Consider the following 23,904-nt stretch of genomic DNA (forward strand, 5'->3'; position numbering starts at 1 on the left):
TCAGAGTAATCACCTTACCATTCTCATCCCCAACGTATCCAAACCTTCAATAATCATCATACTGTATTTGCATATTTTCTCTATATTCAGCTGTGTTCTTCACATTTTTCCATGTTTTCTGTGTTCATTCCATGTTCTACAAATGTTCACAGCATGCTCAGTTCAAATTTTTTCTACCATTTTCCCCGTATGTTCACTATGTTCTTTGTCATGTTTTCATGTACATCATATGTTCTCTGTATAACTTATATACTCAATATTCATGTTCTCAATGTTCTTAGCTTGTTTTTCACATGTTCAGTGTTCATTCTTGTATTCCCTATGTTCCTTATAATGTCTTCATATTCTCTATAAGTTCATATTTCCTGCATGTTCACTCTATTCATCAACTTTTTCTTACATGTTTTCTGTGTTCACCGTATGTTCACTGTGTTCATTCCCCTACTTAACCTCAATTTTTTTTATGTTCTTTGTTTCTTTAAACCAATTTGTTTTCTTCCATTCACTAACTAGTTCTTTGCCAAATGTTATACAGCAATACAGTTCCCTCAACAATTTTAGTCACCCAGTTTTATTTGCAAAACTATGTCAAAGTAATTCTCGTTGTCAACTTAATAGTTCTACCAACCCTGTTCTTAAACAAATCTACACTTTATTCAGTTCCAAATTTACAAAGACAAACCTTTCTTGTAACTTCTTAACTAAAAATCTTTCGCCAATCAACTAAAACATAGTCACTTTCGTCATTTCTCAACTAAACTTATTATCCAATCAACCAAAAATTGTCAGGATTAATCTCATTCAACACCGTTCTTATCTAAAACAACCTTTCGCTTAGCTAAAAATTGTCAAAGGAATCTTTCCAGCACTGTTCATAACTAACTTTATCCATCGTCATTCAACTAAAAATAATAACTTTCATCATTTCCTAACTAAACTTATCCATAGTCAACAGAAAATAACCGTGTTCATCATGTTTCATTGTCATTTCTTATCTAAAAAATAATCCGCCAATCATCAGAAAAGTCATGTTCATCATGTTTTGTCTTTTGCTTAACTAAAAGTATTCATCAGTCACCTAAAAAATAGTTACTTCATCATGTTTCCTTGTCATTTCTTAACTGAAATATCACTTCTCTCATTTGAAAATAGTCATGTGTAGCCTCTTTCCAACACTGTTCTTAAGTAACCTTTCACTTCGCTAAAATAGTCATATTCATCATTGTTCCTTACTAAAATTATATGTCGTTAAGTAAGAAATATAGTCAAAGACACTCTTCGAGACATCAAGGACTTACTCAAAGACATCAAAGTTGCACTCAAAGACTTCCTTTGAGACATCAAAGACATCCTTTAAGACTTCAAGAGGACTCTTCGAGATATCAAAAGACACTCTCAAACACTCAAAAATTTACTCGCATCCTCAAAGTTATTCTCAGAGTCATCAAAGTTAATCTCAGAGTTAACAAAGGTAATCTCTAACTCACTCTCGTTCATCAAAGTTGCACTCAAAGACATCCTTTAAGACATCAAAGTTATTCTCAGGTTTGAGTAAAAATATACAAAGGAGAAACAAAACTACATCTGAAAGGTTATGAAAAGGATAATATATTCAACAAATACGTCAAAAACACAATAAACTACATCTGAAAGGTTAGGTTAAAGGGATGGGGAATAAGAACATATGATAGAACATACTAAATACTCTAAGATTACAAGAGGTTAGGTTAAGGGGTTGGGGAATAAGAACATATGATAGAACCTACTAAATACACTAAGATTACAAGAGGTTAGGTTAAGGGGTTGGGGAATAAGAACATATGTTAGAACCTACTAAATACACTAAGATTACAAGAGGTTAGGTTAAGGGGTTGGGGAATAAGAACATATGATAGAACCTACTAAATACACTAAGATTACAAGAGGTTAGGTTAAGGGGTTGGGGAATAAGAATAAATGATAACAAACATAATAAATACAACTTATGAGCAACTTGATGAACTTTAACAAATAACCCTTGATCTGCAAAAATGACCATTTGAGAAATTAGCCCTTGAAACGAGTAAAATCCCATATATAACAAAAAATCCTTTGAAATGGTTAAACACCCAATCTTAAACAAATAACACTTGAAATGCAAAAATGTTCATTTGAGAAATTAACCCTTGAAATGAGTAAATGAATATGAGACAATGATTGACGAAACACAAAAGACAAGCAGGAATAATTATGTAAGTTAGATCATGTCTGGTTGGACTAGATAAGTCAGGATACATCAGTTTGGGAATGTAAGATTAAGTTAGGTAAAGCAAGTTAGGTTACGTTAGGATAGGTAAGATAAGTTATGTAAGTTAAGTTAAGCAGGTTAAGTTAGGTAAGGTAGGTAAGTTAGGTTAAGTTAGATAAGTTAGGTAAGGTAAGGTAAGTTAGGTAAGATAGGTAAGGTAAGGTAAGTTAGGTTAAGCAGGTTAGGTTAGGTTAAGTTATGTAAGTTAGGTAATGTAAGGTAAGTTATGTTAGGATAGGTAAAGTTAGGTTTAGCAGGTTGAGTTAGTTAATGTAGGTAAGTTAGGTTAAGCAGGATAAGTTAGGTTAAGTTAGGTAAGTTAGGTAAGATAGGTAAGGTAAGGTAAGTTAGGTTAAGCAGGTTAGGTTATACAGGTTAAGTTAGGTAAGTTAGGTTAAGCAGGATAAGTTAGGTTAGGTTAGGTAAGTTAGGTAAGATAGGTAAAGTTAGGTAAGATAGGTAAGGTAAGGTAAGTTATGTTAGGATAGGTAAAGTTAGGTTATGCAGGTTAAGTTAGGCAAGATAGGTAAAGGTAAGGTAAGTTATGTTACGATAGGTAAAGTTAGGTAAGATAGGTAAGGTAAGTTATGTTAGGATAGGTAAAGTTAGGTTTAGGAACGTTACGTTAACTAAGTAACATTGGGTGGAGAGGATAGGATACGTAGGTTTGAACAGTGTAGTTCAGAGAACAGTTTTAGAGTAAAGTGACTAAGAAAATATATTTTAACAGAAGTACATGTTTGGTATGAAAAGCTGAACTAGTTACATTTGGAGAGAAATTTTATGACTGAAGATGTCTTAAAGAATAACATGATGGAAGAAGGAGAGTTTCTTTGATGAACGAAGGTGTCTTAGAGAGCAACTTTTTTGGGGAACGAAGGAGAATTAGAGATCACTTTGACGACTCTGAGAATAACTTTGATCAACGAAGATGGATTGGAACGTTTCTCTAATGAACGAAGGCGACTTAGAGATTAACTTTTATGATTTAGAGAACATCTTTGATGTCTTAGAGAACAACATTGATGTCTTAGAGAACAACTTTGATGACTCTGAGAAAAACTTTTATGTCTTAGAGAACAACTTTGATGAGCAAGATTAACTTTAGATGTCTCTGAGAATAACTTTTATAACATAGAAATTAACTTTAATGAACAAAAGTAAGTTAGAGAATACCTTTTGATAACTCCGAGAATAACTTTGATGAACAAAGATGTTTTGGAAGTTTCTCTGAAGAACGAAGGTGACTCTGAGAATAACTTTTGTTAGCTCTTAGAATAACTTTGATGACTTTGAGAATGTCTTTGAGAACATGAATAGTATTTTGTTAGCTCAGAGAATAACTTTTTGATGACATAGAGAATAACTTTTTATGTCTTAGAGAAGAGCATTGATGGCTTAGAGAATAACTTTTTATGTCTTAGAGAAGAACATTGATGGCTTAGAGAGAATATCTTTGATGAAAGATGATGTCTTAGATTAACGTTGACGTCTCTTGGAATAACTTTGATGACTTTGAGAACAAGTTTGATAGCTCTGAAAATGACTTTTATACCTCTGAGATTAACTTTAATGAACGAAGATGTCTTAGAAAGTTTCTCTGATGAACGAAAGGTTACTTAGAGAATAACATTTTGATGACTGAGATTAACGTTTTGATGACTCTGAGAATAACCTTTACGCTTGTTACGACCCTGGGTTCTCCAGTGGAAACCAGAGGTCAAAATTGAGCTATTAAACTTTCTGGTAGTACAGTTGAGTGCATCACGAGCGGCAATTGTTTGTATCTTCCCTGCCAGACGTAAGACTATTCTTGATTCTCAAAGAGCATTTAAAGACTGAGCTGGGGGGTTGATTATTAAATAATAACATAGGCACCTACTTTGCTTACTAATACTTTCTAATCATTTGTAAAGTAACAATATGTTGCATAGGGGAAGATCTTTAATGTGCTTAGCTGCACGATCAATTAGGCTCCTTCCGGCACCACGACATGCGGGAGACCTAGCTGGTCGCTAGGAGCGTTCTTCTCTGGCTGGCGTTCGTGGGCATGAGACCTACTCTGTGGCTGCACCCCTACTCTCCTCCCTTCTCCTCTTACTTATTTCCCTTACCTGAAGTTCCTGTACCATTAAGTTAAGTACGGGGCATTTTTAAGTGTACCTACTCTGGTAGTAATGATTGGTGAGACCTGGGGGTAGTATTTGCCAGTGTTTTGGGTACCCTGAAGTGTTGTGTTTTGTATTAGGGTACCTCATGGTGTCTCTACCCTAAGCTGCATCCAGCTTCAGTGCTTATCCAGTAGTACTTTACCCTAGCTTGTTCTTAGTGTAAACCTTGTATCCTGCCTAAGTGGACCAAGGCTTTTTAACGTAAGGTAGTGTGGTAAAGTTATTATTATTGTTATTGGTGTGAGTGTATATGGGGAGTTGTTAAGGGGTTAATAAATAAGTACATGAATTACAGAGTATCCCTTCTTCCTGTGTGGGAGTGCATTGATCAACCCTTAGACTAACATATATGGTCTAGTAGCAAGTTATTACTACTGTGGATAGTTTATTTTGGGGGCCGGGCCTTTTAGCTCTCCCATATTTGATACTCTGTCTTCTAACTACCCTTACCCCTTAATAGTACCAGTTTCCCCATAGAAGCCCACCACACACACATATTATTTATAACAAGTGGTTGGCCAGGCCGGGAGGAACATATAAGTGTAAAAAATTAGATTCTTGAGTGCCAAAACTAAAATTTTTTGTTTTCCGCAGAACGGTTGTGTGCTAGCCTAGGGTCCAGCTCATCTAGCAAAGGACATTCTTGCACTGACTGGACACCCAGCTGGATCCCTTCACGATTAAGGTTAGTGTGGCCTTGGGTTAGGGGCCGTGCAAATTTTTGTTTTTTTTTCCAATTTTTATTTTTTAATTTTTTCTTTGGCTGGGAGCTAAAATTATTAGTGATGTCATCTGAAATGCAGAGACTGGCAAGGGAGCCTTCAGTGGTAGAGATAAAGAAACTTACCAAGTCTAATTTAGTATTGTTAGGCAAGGAATTTGGCCTAGAATTAAATGACGCGGATAAAAAGTGGACTTTGGTGAATGAAATATTACAACATTGTATTGATGAAGAACTATTGGCAAGTGATACACCTTTATGCCAGCCTAGCCAAGCAGAAAGTGCAGCTCATAAGGATAGAGAATTAGCTCTAGAGTTAGCAAAAATAAAATTAGAGGAGCAAAGACTCAAAACCGAGGAGGCTAGAATTAGAGCGAATGCCACTGGACCTTCACCTGCCGGGGATTCAAACCCCAGGCATTATGAGAAAAAGCAAAATTTACCTGAATTTTCCGAGTTGGACCCTGAAAGGTTTTTCAACCATTTTCAGAGATTGGCCATGTCCATGAACTGGCCAAAGGAAGAGTGGGTGAAAATCCTACAGGGAAGACTTAGGGGTAAAGCACAAGATATTTTTATAAACATGCCTGACGACGAGTGTTTTGAATATGATAAAGTCAGGGAACGTATTTTGCGGGCATATGAAATTACTCCTGAAGCTCACCGCCAAGCTTATCGCAACCTTAGGCCTACTCACAACCAACCGCTCACTGAATTTGCTAATGATCAAATTAGATTGTTTGATAGATGGATTCGCTCGGCGAAAGCCGAAACATACGAGGCTCTCAGGAACTTAGTTTTAATGGAGCATTTTATAGATATTATGCCAGAGCATGTTTCACATTACATTAGAGGAAGGGTAGAGGTAAATTCTAAAATAGGGGATTTGGCCAAGTTGGCAGAAAACTGCCAATTGGCGGGCAAAAGGCCCAATAAAAATAATTATACCCCACAGAGTAGCAAAACTTATACCCAAAGCCAGTCCAGACCAGCTCATTCTAACCCTTTAACTAATGCACCTTCTGTTTCAGACATAACTAACCCTGTTAAAGTGTCTAGCCCCACGGCACCTAAGGGTGAACCGAAGGGTAATTCTGTTAGTAATGTCTCTTCTCCTCGACGTTTTTGTGGTCACTGTAATCGTCCAAACCACACTATTAGCCGTTGTTGGCAACTGTACTCGGAAAAAAGACCCAATGCTCTAGTTGTGATACAGGGCTTGAGGCCTTCGGAAGGGTTAGGGAGTAAGACCTCCAACCCACAGTGGTTGGACTTGCTTACCCCATTCTTATCGAAAGGGAGACTACTTTTGTCTGAGGGTTCTTCCTGGAAGGACGTGGTGATCTTCCGAGACACCGGTGCCATCCAGACTTTAATTTTAGAGAGTGCGTTGTAAGGTGCCAACACTCTCGACACTGGAGAGGTGGTACTGGTCGAGGGTGTCACTAGTGATACTCGAGCAGTACCCCTCCATAAGGTTACCCTGGAATCAGATTTCCACAAGGGTGTTTGTACAGTCGGAGTCACTTCATACCTACCTTTCCCTAATGTTGATGTAATAGTTGGTAATGATTTAGCAGGGGATAAGGTAGGGGACTCCAGACTGCCTATTATGTTGCCTACCCCTAAGGTTTGCCTGGATCCACCCGCCGCAGAGGATAATGTTGTGTACCCTGCGTGCGCAGTGACCAGGTCTATGGGACTTAAATGTAAGGGCAGCCCTGTGCTTGCCAAGGTGGTAAATCCCGAGGACACAAGGAACTTTCCGAGTGGTGAAAACCAAGTGGACCTCGCGTACACATTCATGGCCCGACTCGATGACATGGCTGAGGACATTGTGGAGAGCCTGCCACCACCATCTACCGAGAGTAGTAGGGAGGTGGAGGAGAACACTGTTGAGCCTCGGCCAATAGCATCTGACCAAGGCCTAGATGCCTCCTTGAGTGAGTTACAGAAAGCTGACCCCACTCTTGCAGATTGTCATGAGACAGCTGTCTCTATGGAGGAAATTGTAGACGCAGCAACTGGGTACTACTACAATGATCGGATTTTGATGAGAGAATGGAGACCACAGAGTGCTCCCTTGTCAAATGAGTGGGAGGTAGTCCACCAGGTTATGTTGCCGACCTGCTATAGAGAAAGAGTTTTGGCAGCTGCTCATGATGATCCTATGGGGGGACATCAAGGTATAAATATTACGTATCACAAAATTTTAAAGTATTTTTTCTGGCCCAAGCTGAAAAGCGATGTGGCAAAATTTTGTAATTCATGTATTGTTTGTCAACTGGTTGGGAAACCAAACCAGACTCCACCTAAAGCTCCTCTAAGGCCTATTGTCGTGCCAGAGGAACCATTTTCTCATGTGGTAATGGACTGTGTTGGACCATTACCTAGAACTAAGTTTGGGAATATTTACCTAATCACAATGATGTGTATCACTACTCGTTACCCAGAGGCTTTTGCTGTAAGGAACATCCGAGCAAAAACTGTTGTTGCTCGTATGTTGTAATTTAATTCCACTTTTGGACTGCCTCGCGTCGTGCAAACTGACAACCTGAACCAGGTTGATTAAATCAACAGGTTGATTTAGAACCTGTACTTGAGGTCGATCTCGAACCCGTTGTTGATGTGACGACTTATATTGAATTTTGCAACTAGCTCATCAAGATTATAACTTGCTTAGCTAAATGAATTGTGGGGTTCAGTCCCTGAGCCCATTATGTGCCTCTGTAACCCTTGTGCAGGTGATGAGTCACAATAACGTGGCTGAAGTATGTTGACGAGACCACACACTAGAAGTTGAAGGGACGACGACGTTTCGGTCCGTCCTGGACCATTCTCAAGTCGATTGAGATGAGGAGGTAGAGACAGGCAATAAATAGGCAAGAGAGAGCTAAGGAGGAAAGTAAGGTGTAGGGAGATAGTAGTAATAATTAGAACTGCAGAGGGCCTATTGGCCCATACGAGGCAGCTCCTATTATAACCCCCTAATGAGAAGGAGATAGTAATAGGAATAAGAAGAGGATAGCAAGGGAGCGTAGGAGAAGACAATGAACAGAAAAAGGGGAGAAGAGAGAAAGAAAAGGAAAGAGAAAGAAAGATAAATGGAAGGGGTAAGCTTATGTTAAGTCACGTTTGTTAGAAAGATTAGAGCATTTGAGTATATACTTTGAAAGGGAAGAGTCCACAGCAACAAAGCCAGGACTCAAGTTCATGTTGGGTACATTGTTTATAAGAGCCGATTCTACAAGACTGCGTCTGTGTAGAGTAGAGGCGGGAAAGATTATTTTGTAGGAAGACCAATCAATGGGATGATTAGAATCCCTCACATGGCAGAAGAGAGCATTGTTAGTGTCTGCAGACTTGACACTTCTCTTGTGTTCTTTAAGTCTGTCATTCAGTGTACGGCCAGTTTCGCCAAAGTATTGTAGAGGACAAGATGAACAGGAAATAGAGTAGACACCAGCAGCATTAGAGGCAGGAGAAGCAGTGTGAACTAGATTGCTACAAAGTGTGTTAGTTTGTCGAAAGGCGAGTTTAATGTCAAGAGGACAAAAGGTATTGGTAAAAGTTTTGAGTTCAGATGTGAAGGGAAGGCATAGTACAGTGCTACTAGTGTTGGAAGCAGGTTTAGGATGAAAGAAATTTCGTTTAGCTTGAGAGTAGGCACAGTTAATGAAATGCAAAGGATAACCAAGGCGAGAGAAGGATTTGTAGATAAAGGCAATTTCAGAATCAAGAAACTGAGGGTCGCTGATGCGTAGAGCGCGGAGGAAGAGAGAGACGAGGACACTTTTCTTAACAGAAGGAGGATGGTAGGAAAAGAAGTGAATGTACATGCCACTATGCATGGGTTTGCGGTAGACAGAGAAAGAGAACTCAGACACAGAGCTGTGAACATGAACATCAAGAAAAGGAAGAAGGGAATTAGATTCCCACTCAACTTTGAAATGGATAGAAGGAGCCAGATTGTTAAGAGAGACGAGGAAAGGCTGGAAAAGATTAAGGTCATGAGGCCATAAAGCAAAAATGTCATCAACATAGCGAAGCCAGAGAGAGGGACGAGTATCTATAGAAGGAAGAAGAACAGTTTCGAAGTATTCCATGTAGAAGTTAGCAAGAACAGGGAAGAGAGGGGAACCCATAGCGATACCGAAAGTTTGAGTGTAATATTTACCGTTGAAAGAGAAAGAGTTAGAGTCAACACAAAGCCTATTAAGATCGAGGAAAACGTCAGTGGGAAGCGGGAGAGGAAGGACGCCCTCTGACGCCTTCTGTCTAAGGAAAGAGAGAACGTCATCGAGCGGAACATTAGTGAACAGAGAGTCGACATCAAGACTAAGCATCTTACAAAAGGGCTGCAGGCGAAGTCTTTCTATGAAGTCTTGAGAGTGACGAAGGTGGGCAGGGGAAAAAGTGCAAAGGTAAGGTGTCAGGGTTTTAGCGAGCCAGGAGGCAAGAGGATAGCTGACAGAGCCCCGTGAAGAAATGATAGGACGAAGAGGAACACCAGGTTTATGAGTCTTAGGAAGACCATAGAAATAAGGAAGAGAAGGGCAGATGACACAGAAACGTTTAATGAGATCAAAGTCAGGAGGGCAAAGACTAGAGAGCTGTCTTAATTTGCAATTAATGGAAGTTTTGAGGCGATCCAAAGGGTTAGAAGTCAGGGGAGCATAAGTGCGAGAGTCAGAGAGCAAGACATCTGCTTTTCGGAGGTAGTCCTCACGGTCAAGGACAACCACCGAATTGCCTTTGTCGGAAGGAAGGATAAGAATAGAGTTGTTAGATTTTAGGGAGACAAGGGCAAGCTGGAAGCGACGAGGAAGGTGGTGATTTTTAGAAAACAAGCTGTCAAGAACGGGGATAAGGGCCCCTCTAAAGGCACACAGGTCCGAAAGAGTACTAGAGTTGGAATTGACAAACCTGTCAAAGGAACTAATGAGATCAATGCCACAGCGTGGGCCAGGGGAAGTAGCAAAAGACAGACCAAGACCAAGAAGTTCTTGCTGGTGCATAGAAAGAGAGTAGGACGAAAGGTTGGTAACACAGTCAGAGAGAGAGTATTTGGCCCAAGGACTGTTGGAGATCAGGTGTTGAAGTTTGTTGTGTAGTGTAGAGGAGTGGTGGGAAGAGGAGACGTGAGCAGTGTCAAATGCAATTGGAAAAATGATATTGCATAAATCACTGGGAAGAGAAGAGGACAGAAAGCGTTGCTGTTGACGAACAGCAAGAGAAGCCTCGTCAACTTGCAAGGAGGTGGCATGAATAAGTTCTTGAAGAAGAAGGCGGGCATCACACACAGAGATCACAATAACGTGATGCATCAAATGAACAAATCCACAAGGGCCGTGACGAGGATTCGAACCTGCGTCCGGGAGCATCCCAGACACTGCCTTAATCGACTGAGCTACGACAGGGTAAAAGGGTTGAAACCGAAGTTCTACTGAACTTACTGGATCCCGTAGCCTCTCCGAGGCACAAACCAGGCTTTTACACAACCTCCCCTCCCTGCACCCGAGCTATGTCAACAGGCCGTTCTACCTCTTCGCCCTTACATCATCACACACAGGGCGAAGAGGGAGAACGGCCTGTTGACAGAGCTCGGGTGCAGGGGGGGGGGGGTTGTGTAAAAGCCTGGTTTGTGCCTCGGAGAGGCTACGGGATCCATTAAGTTCAGTAGAACTTCGGTTTCAATCCTTTTACCCTGTCGTAGCTCAGTCGATTAAGGCAGTGTCTGGGATGCTCCCGGACGCAGGTTCGAATCCTCGTCACGGCCCTTGTGGATTTGTTCAAGGCGGGCATGTTCAGGGAAAGGAGATCCCGAAGTGTTGAACTGGAGAAAGTGAGATAAAGAAAGAGGGAGAACTTGCTCAGCAAGACAGTCTTTAAGAAACCTGAGCTGGTTCTTCCGACGCTTGGCGGCAAGAAGGGAAGATTCAAAGGCGCGAAAAGGCCGTTTAAAGGAAGGTTGAGCATCGAAGAAATTAAACAGAGTAAGACGCGTACGTGTGGTATCCATATGCAGGTGATGAGTCACAATAACGTGGCTGAAGTATGTTGACCAGACCACACACTAGAAGTTGAAGGGACGACGACGTTTCGGTCCGTCCTGGACCATTCTCATGTCGATTGTGATGAGGAGATGATGATGATGAAGATTAAACCACCTAAAAGGTGGCACGGGCATGAATAGCCCGTAAGTGGTTGCCCTTTTGAGCCATTACCAGTATCAATAGCTGATACTGGAGATCTGTGGAGGTGCGACTGCACCCTGCGTGAATGTGGTGATGAGGAGGTAGAGACAGGCAATAAATAGGCAAGAGAGAGCTGAGGAGGAAAGTAAGGTGTCGGGGATAGTAGTAATAATGAGAACTGCAGAGGGCTTATTGGCCCATACGAGGCAGCTCCTATTATAACACAATCGACTTCAGAATGGTCCAGGACGGGCCGAAACGTCGTCGTCCCTTCAACTTCTAGTGTGTGGTCTGTTCAACTCTGTAACCCTTTCCATTACCGCCCACAAGATGGGTATGGGGTACATAATAAATTAACTAAATTAACGTTGAGAGCGGACGTGCGACGATTGAGCTCTCGAGTTCCGAGGTCTAGGAGCCTCCGTATGTGGATATACACAGCCTGACGGGTATATAGTGACTAACAAGGACTGCAGTACTTCAGGGAAGTGCGTGGAAGCTTAATCCAACGGTGTAAGGGCGCCAAGGACCGTGTGCTAATAGTCTTGGAGAAGTCAAGAGAGTTACGACAGCTGGAGGAGTGAGTGACTCGCCGTCAGTGGAACTCCAAAGCATTCAGAGCTGTTGTGATTGGATCACGCCCACTAGGAACTCAGAAGGGAGAAGGTGCATCCTGATCCTTGAGTGTGGTCTCGGTGAAGGAGTGCTTAAGGGGACAACGTGTGCAGTGACGACGGGACGAGCCAACGCCCAGGAACTTTACTCAGGGAATGAGCACGGAGATGACGAGGATTTTCACGACGCCTATGGACTGGTGATGCTTCTGGAATGCTGGGAACAACCCGAAGAACGGGGTACCCAGCGAACGGCGACTGGAACCTAGGCGTCTGAGGACAGGATATGTTAAGGTAGATCAATTTCCCCCCCCCCCCATATGTCTTTGGTTGTTAGGTAAGATAGGCCTATTATTATTATTATGCTTAGGCATTTATTAGAGTGCATATAAGTCATAGGAGTAGCTTAGGCTGTGGGACAGCACGTATATATTATTCTACTGAGTGGTGAAGACAGCGTGTGGTCGGCTTGTGGAGGATCGAGGGCCGATACTGATGGAGCCGCCCAGTGAAGGGGCCAGTGATCCCTTTAATTCATCAGCTGATGCGTGCTCCCGGCGGCCACCAGAGGAGTGCTGCTGTCACCATTATTACTATTACTTCCATAAATCCATACATGTATCTCGTGTGTTGTAGTTTACTTTGAGTAAACTTTTTATTATTTTATCACTGCTTTTGGTGTAACCTCCATCTCATTGAGCTTTGTGATTAATTACATGATTATACTGTACTGTTACTGGCATGGCATAGAGAGAGATCCTGTGTTGGCAACACGACATTGGATTTGAACACTGGTATTGGCATTCCCTAAAGAGTGACCCTGAGTTGGCAACACGACTGTACATTTGAATTCTAGTACTGGCAGCACATAGTACGATCCCAGGCTGCTGTAAATATATTATATTCGAACAAACGGCGTTGCTGGGACGCTGAGAGAATTACCCAGCTGGCGACCAGAAGGTAAGAGGTGGAAGTGAGACTACGGCCGGAATTCTGGCAAATTCTCTGCACACATAGGTGGGCAGGCACGGTGGGGGAGTCACATACTGCAGGATTGAGCTTAGTAGTGTGGGCTGGGCCTTCTCCTCTGCCCTTTGGGTCCAAGGTCAAATGGTGGCCAGTCTTGAGGCATAACTAGAAGAGCTCTCTGGGGGTGATATGTGATACCCTAGTGGAGTGAGTGAAGTCCCACGGCGTGAGATTATAGGATCAGTAGCATGATCCCCCGCTGTTTAACTGTAACCTCATGTAACACAAGGCCAATATGAGTGGTGCGTGACAAAATTGGTGACCTTGCCAGGATGCGTTGATCAGTCTGCAGTGTTGCCAGGATGCGTTGATCAGGCTCCGGTGTTGCCAGGGTACGTTAATCAAGCTACAGTGTTGCCCAAATTTCAAGACAGTGTTGCCAGAGTACAAATACAGTGTTACCAGTGTCGTGACCATGATTGCCAGTGAACTCAGTAAACAGTGACAGTGATGCCCAGTAGTGCAGAGACTAAAATAGTAAAACCAGTGAGATAGTAGTGCTATAGCTCAATTATTGAGATGGAGGAGGATAGAGTGGATAGATTTATTGCGACGAGGGATGAGAGAATTTTGGAAGAATGTACCAAGGCCCAGCTCCAACAAGTGGTAGGCCACTTGGGGATCCGATTGAGGACGACCATGGTAGCAGAGCGTAGGCTAGAAATAATGGCACAACTCACAGCTCGAGAAGAGACGACGAGGGAAGAGCCGTCCCATGAACGGCCGTCCCAAGGTGAACCGTCCCAACTAGAGCCATCCCAAGCGCCTACCAGTGTGGGGAGAACTCACAGTGAACATGGGAGCAGTGGAAGGTCCAGCTGTAGTAAGAGGAGCCTGCAACTGGAAATAATGAAGATGCAACTGGAAGCCCAACTGCGACGAGAGGAGAGAGAAGCGCAAATGCAGCGAGAGGAGCGTGAAGCTCAGCTACAGCGAGAGGAACGTGAGCGTGCAGCTCAGCTACAGCTAGAGGAGCGTGCACCTCAGCTACAGCGAGAAGAGCGTGAAGCACGGCTGCAGCGAGAGGAACGTGAAGCTCGGCTGCGGCGAGAAGGAGAGAGACAACTGCGACTGGAGGAGATAAAGGCAAAGAAAGAAGTCGAATTGCGTCACGTTGAGCGTGGGCTGCCCTCACTACCTGCACGGCGGGATGACCTCAAGGTAAAGGAACGTGACTTACCTACGTTCGAACCACAAGAAGCTGAGGCCTTCTTCGAACACTTCGAACGGATAGCGACTCTGAAGGAGTTCCCGGAAGATGATTGGGCTGCTGTGGGCCAGAGCAGGTTGACTGGTGAGGCCCGGAAAGCCAATAACATGCTGGACCTAGAGGAGTGTGCTAGATACGACGCGATTAAGAGTGCGGTGCTCCACTCGGTTCAGAGAATGTACGAGAGCGTCGGGAAAGTTTTATGCTGAGACCGCCAGGGATATGGAACGGAAATTCCTGTGATGATTGAAGGCGGAGGAAGCAGAGTCGGCGGATGAGATCAAACGACTGATAGTGATGGAGAAGTTTATGTCAGTGCTCCATTCTGAGTTGCGAGTAAGGGTGAGAGAAGCACCCTTATTAGAAGCAGGTATTAAGGACATTAAGGCTGCTGCAGACTGAGTCGACATGTTAGAGGAGGGGCTATATCTCAGGAGGGAGGGGTCGCCCAGACACTCGCCTTACCCCAGGTCGGGAGGGAACCTTAGGAGTTTAGGAGGAGCGAGGACGGGCGGGGACACTCCCAAGAGTAGTGTACCCAGTGAAGGGACCCGGTTCAAGAGCTCAGGGGACGCGGGGAGGAAGCCCCAAGTTGTGAGCAGTGGACCAAGCTCGGGAGCAAGTGCTGCTGCTCGGGAACCAACGACGGGAAGTCCAAGAAGAACCCAGGGAACGTCTACTGTTGGTGCTACCAGTTTGACTGGTAGAGGATCGCCTGGGAGAGGCAGTCGGTGTTTTAACTGTGGGGTACGAGGACACTTTGCAAGGTGGTGCGGTCGCCCCAGGCACGGCGGGAATGTGGCTTTCGCGAGAATAGGAAGCGAAGAGGCCAACGATAACTCAGGTGATATGCCGGTGATGAGGGAGAAGAGGATTCATCCCTTTGTGTGTGAGAGGACGGTGAAGATAAGAGGAGCAAATCCTGTGCCAGCGAGGATGCTGAGGGACACTGGATCCGACTTCACCCTTGTTAGTGAATCTTTCTTCCCCGAGGACTACAGAAGTTCAAGTACAGGGGTAGCCCTGATAAGAACGTTGGGGGGACAGGTGAGGATGCCCCTTCATAAAGTAACTCTTAAATCTGACTATGGCTGTCAGACTCTCGTGGTAGGAGTCTGTGCTTCACTGCCCAGGATGGAAGCTCAGGTGAACCTAGGAACGACTCCTGTGGAGGATGTGTTCTCCCGAAATTGATTAAGGACACAGAGTGCATAGAGCCCTATCGACATAGCAGCATGACGGACGTAAGCGGCGACGCGACAGAAATTGTGAGAGTGGCATTTCCGGTATGCGCGGTGACATCGAGACAGGACGTCAGGGAAGATGATGTGAGTGGATCCGGTCATGCCGAGGAGAACATACCGGGTGACCTGGGGCTCGATGATTTGTTCCGAGAGGAGGCCAGAGGACAAGTACTAGGTGAGGAAAAGTCGGATAGGAGTATCCAAGTTACTCTCACCAGTTCACTAGGTATTGACAGCGCCCGTCTTGGTGAGCTGCAAAAGGCGGAGTTTCTGGAGTTGGTACGGGAGGCGGAAGGAGGTCTCGCCGGACCCGAGTTGCCGACTCACTTCTTCATGGAAAAGGGGGTGCTAATGAGGCAGTGGAGACCAGTGAGAGAAGAAGCGGGTGGTGATATGCTGAGAGTGTGGCGTCAGGTGGTGGTGCCAGCGCAGTACAGAGGCACGGTGCTAAAGCTTGCTCACTCAGTTGATCCCGCGGGACACTTGGGAGTGACCAAGACCTTAAATCGGCCTCGGGATAATTTTTATTGGCCGGGAATGGACGCTAAGGCATGTTTCCCGTTCCACAGGGCGGGGAAGAATGCCCCTGCCATCCAGAAAGCCCCTTTGGTTCCAGTTCCTGCGTTTGGTCCGGCGTTTGAACGCCTAATAATCGACGTCGTTGAACCATTACAAAGGACGAACAGAGGAAATAATTACTTATTGACCATCATGTGTGGTTCGACTAGATTTCTGGAGGCGATCCCAATGCGGAAGGTGACATCAAGATGCGTCATGGGACACCTTCAGCGGTTCTTTGCCTGGGTATGCGTGCCTAAGGAAATCCAGTCCGACTGCGGAAGTATTTTCCAGTCGAGATGGTTTAGGCAGGCTGTTGCAAGCTGGGGAATAGCCCAACTATGGTCATCACTTTATAGACCTCAGTCACAGGGAGCGATCAAGCGGTTCCACTCCACCCTGAAAACCGTCTTGAGAGTGTATTGTGCGGAACAGGGGGCAGAATGGGATGAGGCTGTCTATCCAGCCCTGTTTGCAATCAGAGATGCTATAGTTGAGTCTCTGGGATTCTCTCCATTCCAACTAGTGTTTGGGCACGAAGTGAGGAACCCATTAGTGATGCTGAAGGAGCAGTTGACTGCGACTAAGACGTTAGCGACGGTGGAGCAGTATGTGCAGAAATTCCGCGAATGATTGAAGACGGCGAAGGAGCTGGCTGCTGAGCACCTGAAGACAGCTCAAGAAAAGATGTCGATCTGGTACGACAAAAAAGCTGTCCCAAGGAAATTCGCGACGGGAGCCAGAGTGATGATGTTGCTGTCTGGGAGAGGTAGGTAGAGTGACGGAATCTCGCTTTGGTGGTCCATACTCGGTTGTCAGGCGAGTGGGTCCTGTGAATTATGAGATCAGCAAGTCGAATCGTCCCCGCAAGACTCAAGTATGTCATGTCAACCGTTTGAAGTCATACTTCCCAGAAGAGCAGGAGAGTGCGAAGTGAATGGAACAGCCAGCAATTTCTCAAGAGGAGAAATTGGTCCTGTGAATGGAGATGAGCCAAGTGTTGTCAGCAGAGGAAGAGAAGTGGGCCCGTGCCGCTTGGTACACGCCTGTCATATACAGAAAGTTTGACACACCTAGAAGAGAAGCTACGACATCTGGATAAAGGAAAGAGAAGAGAACTAGTGACCCTAGTAAGGAAGAACCAGTCACTCTTCACGGATGTGCCCCAACGTCACAAGAGTGTGGTGCACGACGTAGATGTGGGCCGAGGCAAACCAATCAAGCAGAACGCTTATTGGGTGAGTCCAGAGAAGAGGAAGATCATGCGACAGGAGGTGGAGTATCTGCTAGCGAATGACCCCACGGAGCCCTACAACAGTGAGTGGAGTTCACCCTGTGTGCTAGTTAAGACGGGTGATGGCTCGTAACGCTTTTGCACCGACTACCGCAAAGTGAGCTCCATAAGCCTTAGCCCTGATCCTGGCACTTAAGCACTTTGACGTTTATGTGGGTGGAGGTACTAGACCGGTGCGAGTGTTTACCGATCAAAACCCATTGACGTTCGTGCACAGGACGAAGAACTCGAATCAAAGGCTGACAAGATGGGCCCTACTGTTACAGGAGTATTGGTTGGAAATCCAGCACATCAAAGGAAGGGAGAATGTGGTAGCGGATGCCCTCTCCCGGATTTACTAAATGATATGACTCTTATGTTAAGAGGGGGGAGGTATGTGATGGTGCCCTCTCCAGTTTCTCCCGTATGCCAGCTGTAAGAGTCATATCAGCTTACCTGCAGGTTCTCTGAGGTGCAGGGAATCTTTTGACGTATGAGGCTTCCAGAATGGTTGCTTATTTGGGGAGAAATTTGGTATTTGTAAATTTGCAGGGAAGTGGAAAAGTCGTGCCCTGGGTACAACAAAATGGCGCTCTCTGGCCTGCAAATCCACCATTTTGTGTACGACGCCCACCGGTCGGTCATTGGCTGGCTGAGGTCACGTGGCTTCATTGACCAATCAGAGCTCACCCCTGGGTCTGTGACGTCACCGAGAGACCTGGCCTGCCGCCTGCAGAGCGCCAGGCGCTCAGAGATGCTTGGCGCTTCGTTGAGAGCGGACGTCCGCGGATTGAACTCTCGAGTTCCGAGGTCTAGGAGCCTCCGTAAGTGGATATACACAGCCTGACGAGTATATAGTGACTAACAAGGACTGCAGTACATCAGGGAAGTACGAGGAAGCCTATTCCTGCAGTGTAAGGGCGCCGAGGACCGTGTGCTAATTGTCTTGGAGAGGTCGAGAGAGATACGACGGCTGGAGGAGTGAGAGACTCGCCGTCAGTGGAACTCCAAAGCATTCAGAGCTGTTGTGATTGGATCACGCCCACTAGGAGCTCAGAAGGGAGAAGGTGCATCCTGATCCTTGAGTGTGGTCTCGGTGAAGGAGAGCTTGAGGGGACAATGTGTGCAGTGACGACTGGACGAGCCAACGCCCAGGAACTTCACTCAGGGAATGAGCACGGAGATGACGAGGATCTTCACGATGCCTATGGATTTGACACTGGTACTGACAACACGACATTGGATTTGAACACTGGTACTGGCATTCCCTAAAGAGTGACCCTGAGTTGGCAACACGACTGTACATTTGAATTCTAGTACTAGCAGCACATAGTACGATCCCAGGCTGCTGTAAATATATTATATTCGAACCAGCGGCGTTGCTGGGACGCTGAGAGAATTACCCAGCTGGCGACCAGAAGGTAAGAAGTGGAAGTGAGGCTACGGCCGGAAGTCCGGCATATTCTTTGCACTCATAGGTGGGAAGGCACGGTGGGGGAGTCACATACTGCAGGATTGAGCTTAGCAGTGTGGCCCAGACCTTTTCCTCTCCCCCTTGGGTCCAAGGTCAAATGGTGGCCGGTCTTGAGGCATGACTAGGAGGGTATCACATATCCCTGGTGGTGATATGTGATACCCTAGTGGAGGGAGCGAAGACCCACGGCATGAGGTTATAGGATCAGTAGCACGATCCCCCGCTGTTTAACTGTAACCTCATGTAACACAAGGCCAAGGTGAGAGGCACGTGACAATGGTAAACCACAAAGCTCAATTCGAACACAATGTGACGCAAAATAATTAAATCAAAATGAAAATAATTTGAATCAATGAAAATTCAATTTATCAATGAAATCGGAAACATTGAAATGGAATCAAAACATATTTAGTAGAGTATGAGTTGCTCTTATGTGCAGCAGATTGCACTGTTTTTTTTTTAAATCATATTTTTACCTGTCACAGGTGTGGCATCTATATATATACTCACGAAATGAATGGTATGGTAAACAACATAGCTCAGTTCCAATGCAATGTCATGCAAAATAATTAAATCAAAATAAAAAATCGTAATATAAGACAATTTAATTTGTCAATGCAATCGAAGACATTGCAATGGAATCATAACACATTTAGGATAGTGAGTGTGTGGCTCTTAGGTGCAACAGATGGCGCTTTTTCTTAATAAAAAAGATAATATTTTTACATGTCACAGGTGTGGCATTTATAATTATACTTATGAAATGAATGGTATGGTAAACAATACAGCTCAATTCCAACACAATGTCACGCAAAATAATTCAAAATAAATTAAAATAAATCGAAATATATGAAATTAAACTTTCAAAGCAATTGGAAACATTGACATGGAATTCGTAACATGTTTAGTATTGTGTGTACTTACCTAATTGTGCTTGCAGGGGTTGAGCTTTGTCTCTTTGGTCCCGCCTCTCAACTGTCAATCATCTGGTGTACAGATTCCTGAGCCTACTGGGCTCTATCATATCTACATTTGAAACTATATATGGAGTCAGCCTCCACCACATCACTGCCTAAAGCATTCCATTTATTAACTACTACGACACTGAAAAAATTCTTTCTAACGTCTCTGTGGCTCATCTGGGTACTAAGTTTCCACCTTTGTCCCCTTGTTTGTGCTCCACCCTGCCGAAGAGTTTGTCTACTCTTCTGTTTTCCAGGGATGTGAGCTTCAGCTCCTTTAGCCTTTCCTCGTAGCTCATTCCTCTCAGTTCCAGGACGAGCCTAGTGGCATACCGCTGAATCTTCTCTAGCTTTGTCTTGGGTTTAACTAGGTATGGACTCCAGGCTGGAGCTGCATACTCCAGGATTGGTCTTACATAAGTGGTATACAGGGTTCTGAAAGATTCCTTACACAAGTTTCTAAAGGCAGTTCTTATGTAGGCTAGTCTAGCATATGCCGCTGATGATATTCTTTTGATGTGGGCCTCTGGGGACAGGTTCAGTGTGATATCAACCCCCAAATTTTTCTCTCTATTTGACTCTTGCAGTATTTCACCTCCCAGATGATACCTTGTGTTCAGCCTCCTGCTCCCTTTGCCTAATTTCATCACCTTACACTTAACTGAATTGAACTTTAGCAGCCATTTTCTAGACCATTCCTCCAGTTTATCCAGGTCATCCTGTAGTCTCTGTCTATCTTCATCCATCTTGATTCTTCTCATAATTTTCGCATTATCAGCAAACATTGAGAGAAATGAGTCTATACCCTCCGGAAGATCGTTTACATATATTAGAAACAGGATGGGTCCAAGTACTGAGCCCTGTGGGACTCCGCTGGTGACATCTCGCCACTCTGATATCCCCCCTCACCGTTACTCGCGTTTTCCTTTGCTTAAGTACTCCCTTATCCACTGGAGCACCTTCCCTGTTACTCCTGCCTGTTGCTCCAACTTTTTTAACAGCCTTTCATGGGGTACTGTGTCAAAGGCTTTTTGACAGTCCAGGAAAATGCAATCGGCCCACCCTTCTCTTTCCTGCCTAATTTTTGTTGCCTGGTCATAAAATTCTATTAAACCTGTGAGGCACGATTTACCATCCCTGAACCCATGTTCGTGGTGCGTTACAAAGTTATTTCCCTCCAGATGCTCTACGAGCCTTTTCCTCACGATCTTCTACATCACCTTGAATGGTATACAAGTTAAGGAAACTAGCCTATAGTTCAATGCCTCTTGCCTGTCACCCTTCTTGTATATTGGAACCACGTTAGCTGTCTTCCAACTTTCTGGTAAGTCTCCTGTTTCCAGTGGCCTGTTATACACCATAGAGAGTGGCACACTTAGTGCTTCTGCACCTTCCTTTAGTATCCATGGTGAGATTCTGTCAGGCCCAACAGCTTTGTCACATCCAGCTTCAGCAGACACCTTTTGATCTCATCACTGGTGAGGTCAAATTCCTCCAAGGTTGCTTGGTTTGCCGCCTCCTCACTTAGTGCAGGGGCTTCTCCTTGTTCTATTGTGAAGACCTACTGGAATCTCTTGTTGAGTTCTTCACACACTTCCTTGTCATTCTCTGTGTATCTGTTCTCCCCTTTTCGCAGCTTCATCACTTGTTCCTTCACTGCTGTTTTCCTCCTGATGTGGCTGTGGAGCAGCTTTGGTTGGGTCTTGGCTTTATTTGCGATGTCATTTTAAGACTGTATCTCTGCTTCCCTTCTCACTCTGAGGTACTCATTTCTGGCCCTCTGGTATCTCTCCCTGTTCTCAGGTGTTCTGTTATTCTGTAGTTTCTTCATGTTCTTTTACTCAGTTGTTTCGCTACCTTGCATTCCTGGTTGAACCATGGGTTTTTCTGTTGTTTTTCGTTTTCTCCTTTTGGACGGGGATAACCCTGTTTGCAGCTTCCTGGCATTTCTGGGTGACAAAATCCATCATGACCTGCACATTCTTGTCACCAAGTTCTGTTTCCCATGGTATTCTCCTGAGGAAGTTCCTCATCTCGTCATATTTTCCTCTTCGGTAATTCAGTCTTTTTCCTTCCGATCCCATCCTTGGATAGGTTATCCCTACCTCCACCAAGTACTCAAAGGTCAGTACAATCTGATAACTCATTCCTATGGGGGCTTCAACTTTGACTTCCCTTATTTCTGACTCATTCAGGGTGAATATCAAGTCGAGTCTAGCTAGTTCATCATTGCCTCTCACTCTTGTGGGTTCCTTGACATGCTGGCTCAGAAAATTCCTTGTTGCCACTTCCAAGAGTTTAGCTCTCCACGTATCTACACCTCCATGTGGGTCCCCATTCTCCCAGTCTATCTTTCCATGGTTGAAATCGCTCATGATTAAGAGTCTTGAGCCATTCCTGCAGGCAACTGAAGCTGCTCTATTATATTAATGGTCCCCATGTTGTTTCTATCAAACTCCTGTCTAGGTCTTCTGTCATTTAGGGGAGGATAGTAAATGACTGCCACTATTATCTTAGGTTTACCCATTGTTATAGTTCCTGTTATGTAATCTCAGAATCCGTCACAGCCCGGAATTTCCATCTCATCAAAACTCCAGTCCTTCCTTATCAGCAGGGTCACTCCTCCACCTCCTCTCCCTTCCCTCTCTTTCCTTACTATATAGTAGTCCTTTGGAAACACAGCATCTGTTATGACTCCTGACAATTTTATTTACGTTAGTCCTATTACATCAGGGTTTTCTTCTTGCGCCTTTTCTGCCAGTTCACTTGCTTTATTGGTAAACCCATCAATGTTTGAGTACATTACCTTGAAGCTCACTTTCTTATATCCAATTTCACCCTCACTCCCCACAAGTGTAGGAAGTTTTTCCATGGTCATTGCTACTTGGGTAGGCTCATCCTCCTGTGAGGTAGTTGCCAGGGGTTCAGGAGGAGGTGGAGTGGGGGATGGAGGGCTTAGGTCTTCCTCAGGCCTGCTTGGGGCAGGAAGAAGACCAGGGGCTGGGAAAGCAGGGGATACTTGGGGTAAAGGGAGTGGGAGGATTTGGGTTTCATGATGGGCATTGTGCAGGGGCAAGGAAGGGTTTGTGCTGGGGGATAGGGGGTGGGGCCCTATTGGGTGGTGGGCTGGGGTCTTGCATTCCCCCCTGGGGTTCCTGGGTTGCTGGACTGGGGTTCCCCACTCCCCTCTGGGATTGCTGGGTTGGAGGCTGAGGTTCCCTGGCTCCCTTCCCTCTCCTTGCATCTGCTGCCCTTACTATCTCGTCTCTGGTCATGTCCCGTTGAACATATACCTCTTTGTAGTTCCTTGCATACCTCAGTTTGCTCTTCTTTACTAGGATGTCCTCTTTGATGTCCTCGCTCTTGAATACTACCTTGATCAATCTCTTTTTGTCTCTGTTGTACTGGCCAATCCGGAAAAACTGTTCTGTCTCGTTCAGCCTTTTCCATTCCTATCTCCTTTAATATCCCTGCCACTGCAGCTTTGTCTATAGTCCTCGATTCCTCTCTTGTGGAGCCCTCTTGTTCCGTGACACCTACCACTACTACAGGTCTTTTCCTTTCCATTAGCTGGCTTGTGCATCTAGCTGCCTCCTGTGAGGTTACTGCTTTCATTACAACTTCCTTGACTGTGGACATTGCTCCTGGGCTCTTCATCATTTCAGCAAAGGTTGGGCCAGTTGTAGGGGTCCCTGTCATTCCTACATCTCCTGGTACCTGGGGGTTGGTCCCCTAAGCCAGAGTCTGAGGAGGGCCTGTTTTTAGGCTTTTTATCTCCGCTTGTGCTGCACTTAGTTCTATCTGCAGTTTACATATAGTTTCCCACAGGTCCTTCAATTCCCCACTGACTTCCTTCCATGCCTTAGCAATCATCTCCATGTATGACTCGTCCAGTCCCTCTCCTCCAGCTTCATTCTGTTGTCTTGCCATCCCGCATGACCTGTGTGTGTGTGTGTGTGTGTGTGTACTCACCTAGTTGTACTCACCTAGTTGTGTTTGCGGGGGTTGAGCTCTGGCTCTTTGGTCCCGCCTCTCAACCGTCAATCAACAGGTGTACAGATTCATGAGCCTATCGGGCTCAGTCATATCTACACTTGAAACTGTGTATGGAGTCAGCCTCCACCACATCACTTCCTAATGCATTCCATTTGTCAACCACTCTGA

At 44.8% G+C, this 23,904-nt stretch overlaps 2 protein-coding genes across 2 annotated transcripts in view; one reads left to right on the top strand and one right to left on the bottom strand.

Annotated features, from left to right (window-relative positions):
* LOC123772032 (BUB3-interacting and GLEBS motif-containing protein ZNF207-like) overlaps nt 1-23,904 on the bottom strand; it is a 310,957-nt gene that overhangs the window by 195,186 nt on the left and 91,867 nt on the right. The gene's annotated exons all lie outside the window — the stretch shown is intronic.
* Nucleotides 13,869-14,631, top strand: LOC138372315 (MAP7 domain-containing protein 1-like). Its single transcript, XM_069337599.1, has 2 exons — nt 13,869-14,180; nt 14,482-14,631. Exons 1-2 carry the CDS (start codon nt 13,869-13,871, stop codon nt 14,629-14,631), a joined length of 462 nt encoding a protein of 153 aa, XP_069193700.1.

Source organism: Procambarus clarkii, chromosome 38 (assembly GCF_040958095.1).
Source record: "Procambarus clarkii isolate CNS0578487 chromosome 38, FALCON_Pclarkii_2.0, whole genome shotgun sequence".
Classification (NCBI taxonomy): Eukaryota; Metazoa; Arthropoda; class Malacostraca; order Decapoda; family Cambaridae; genus Procambarus; species Procambarus clarkii.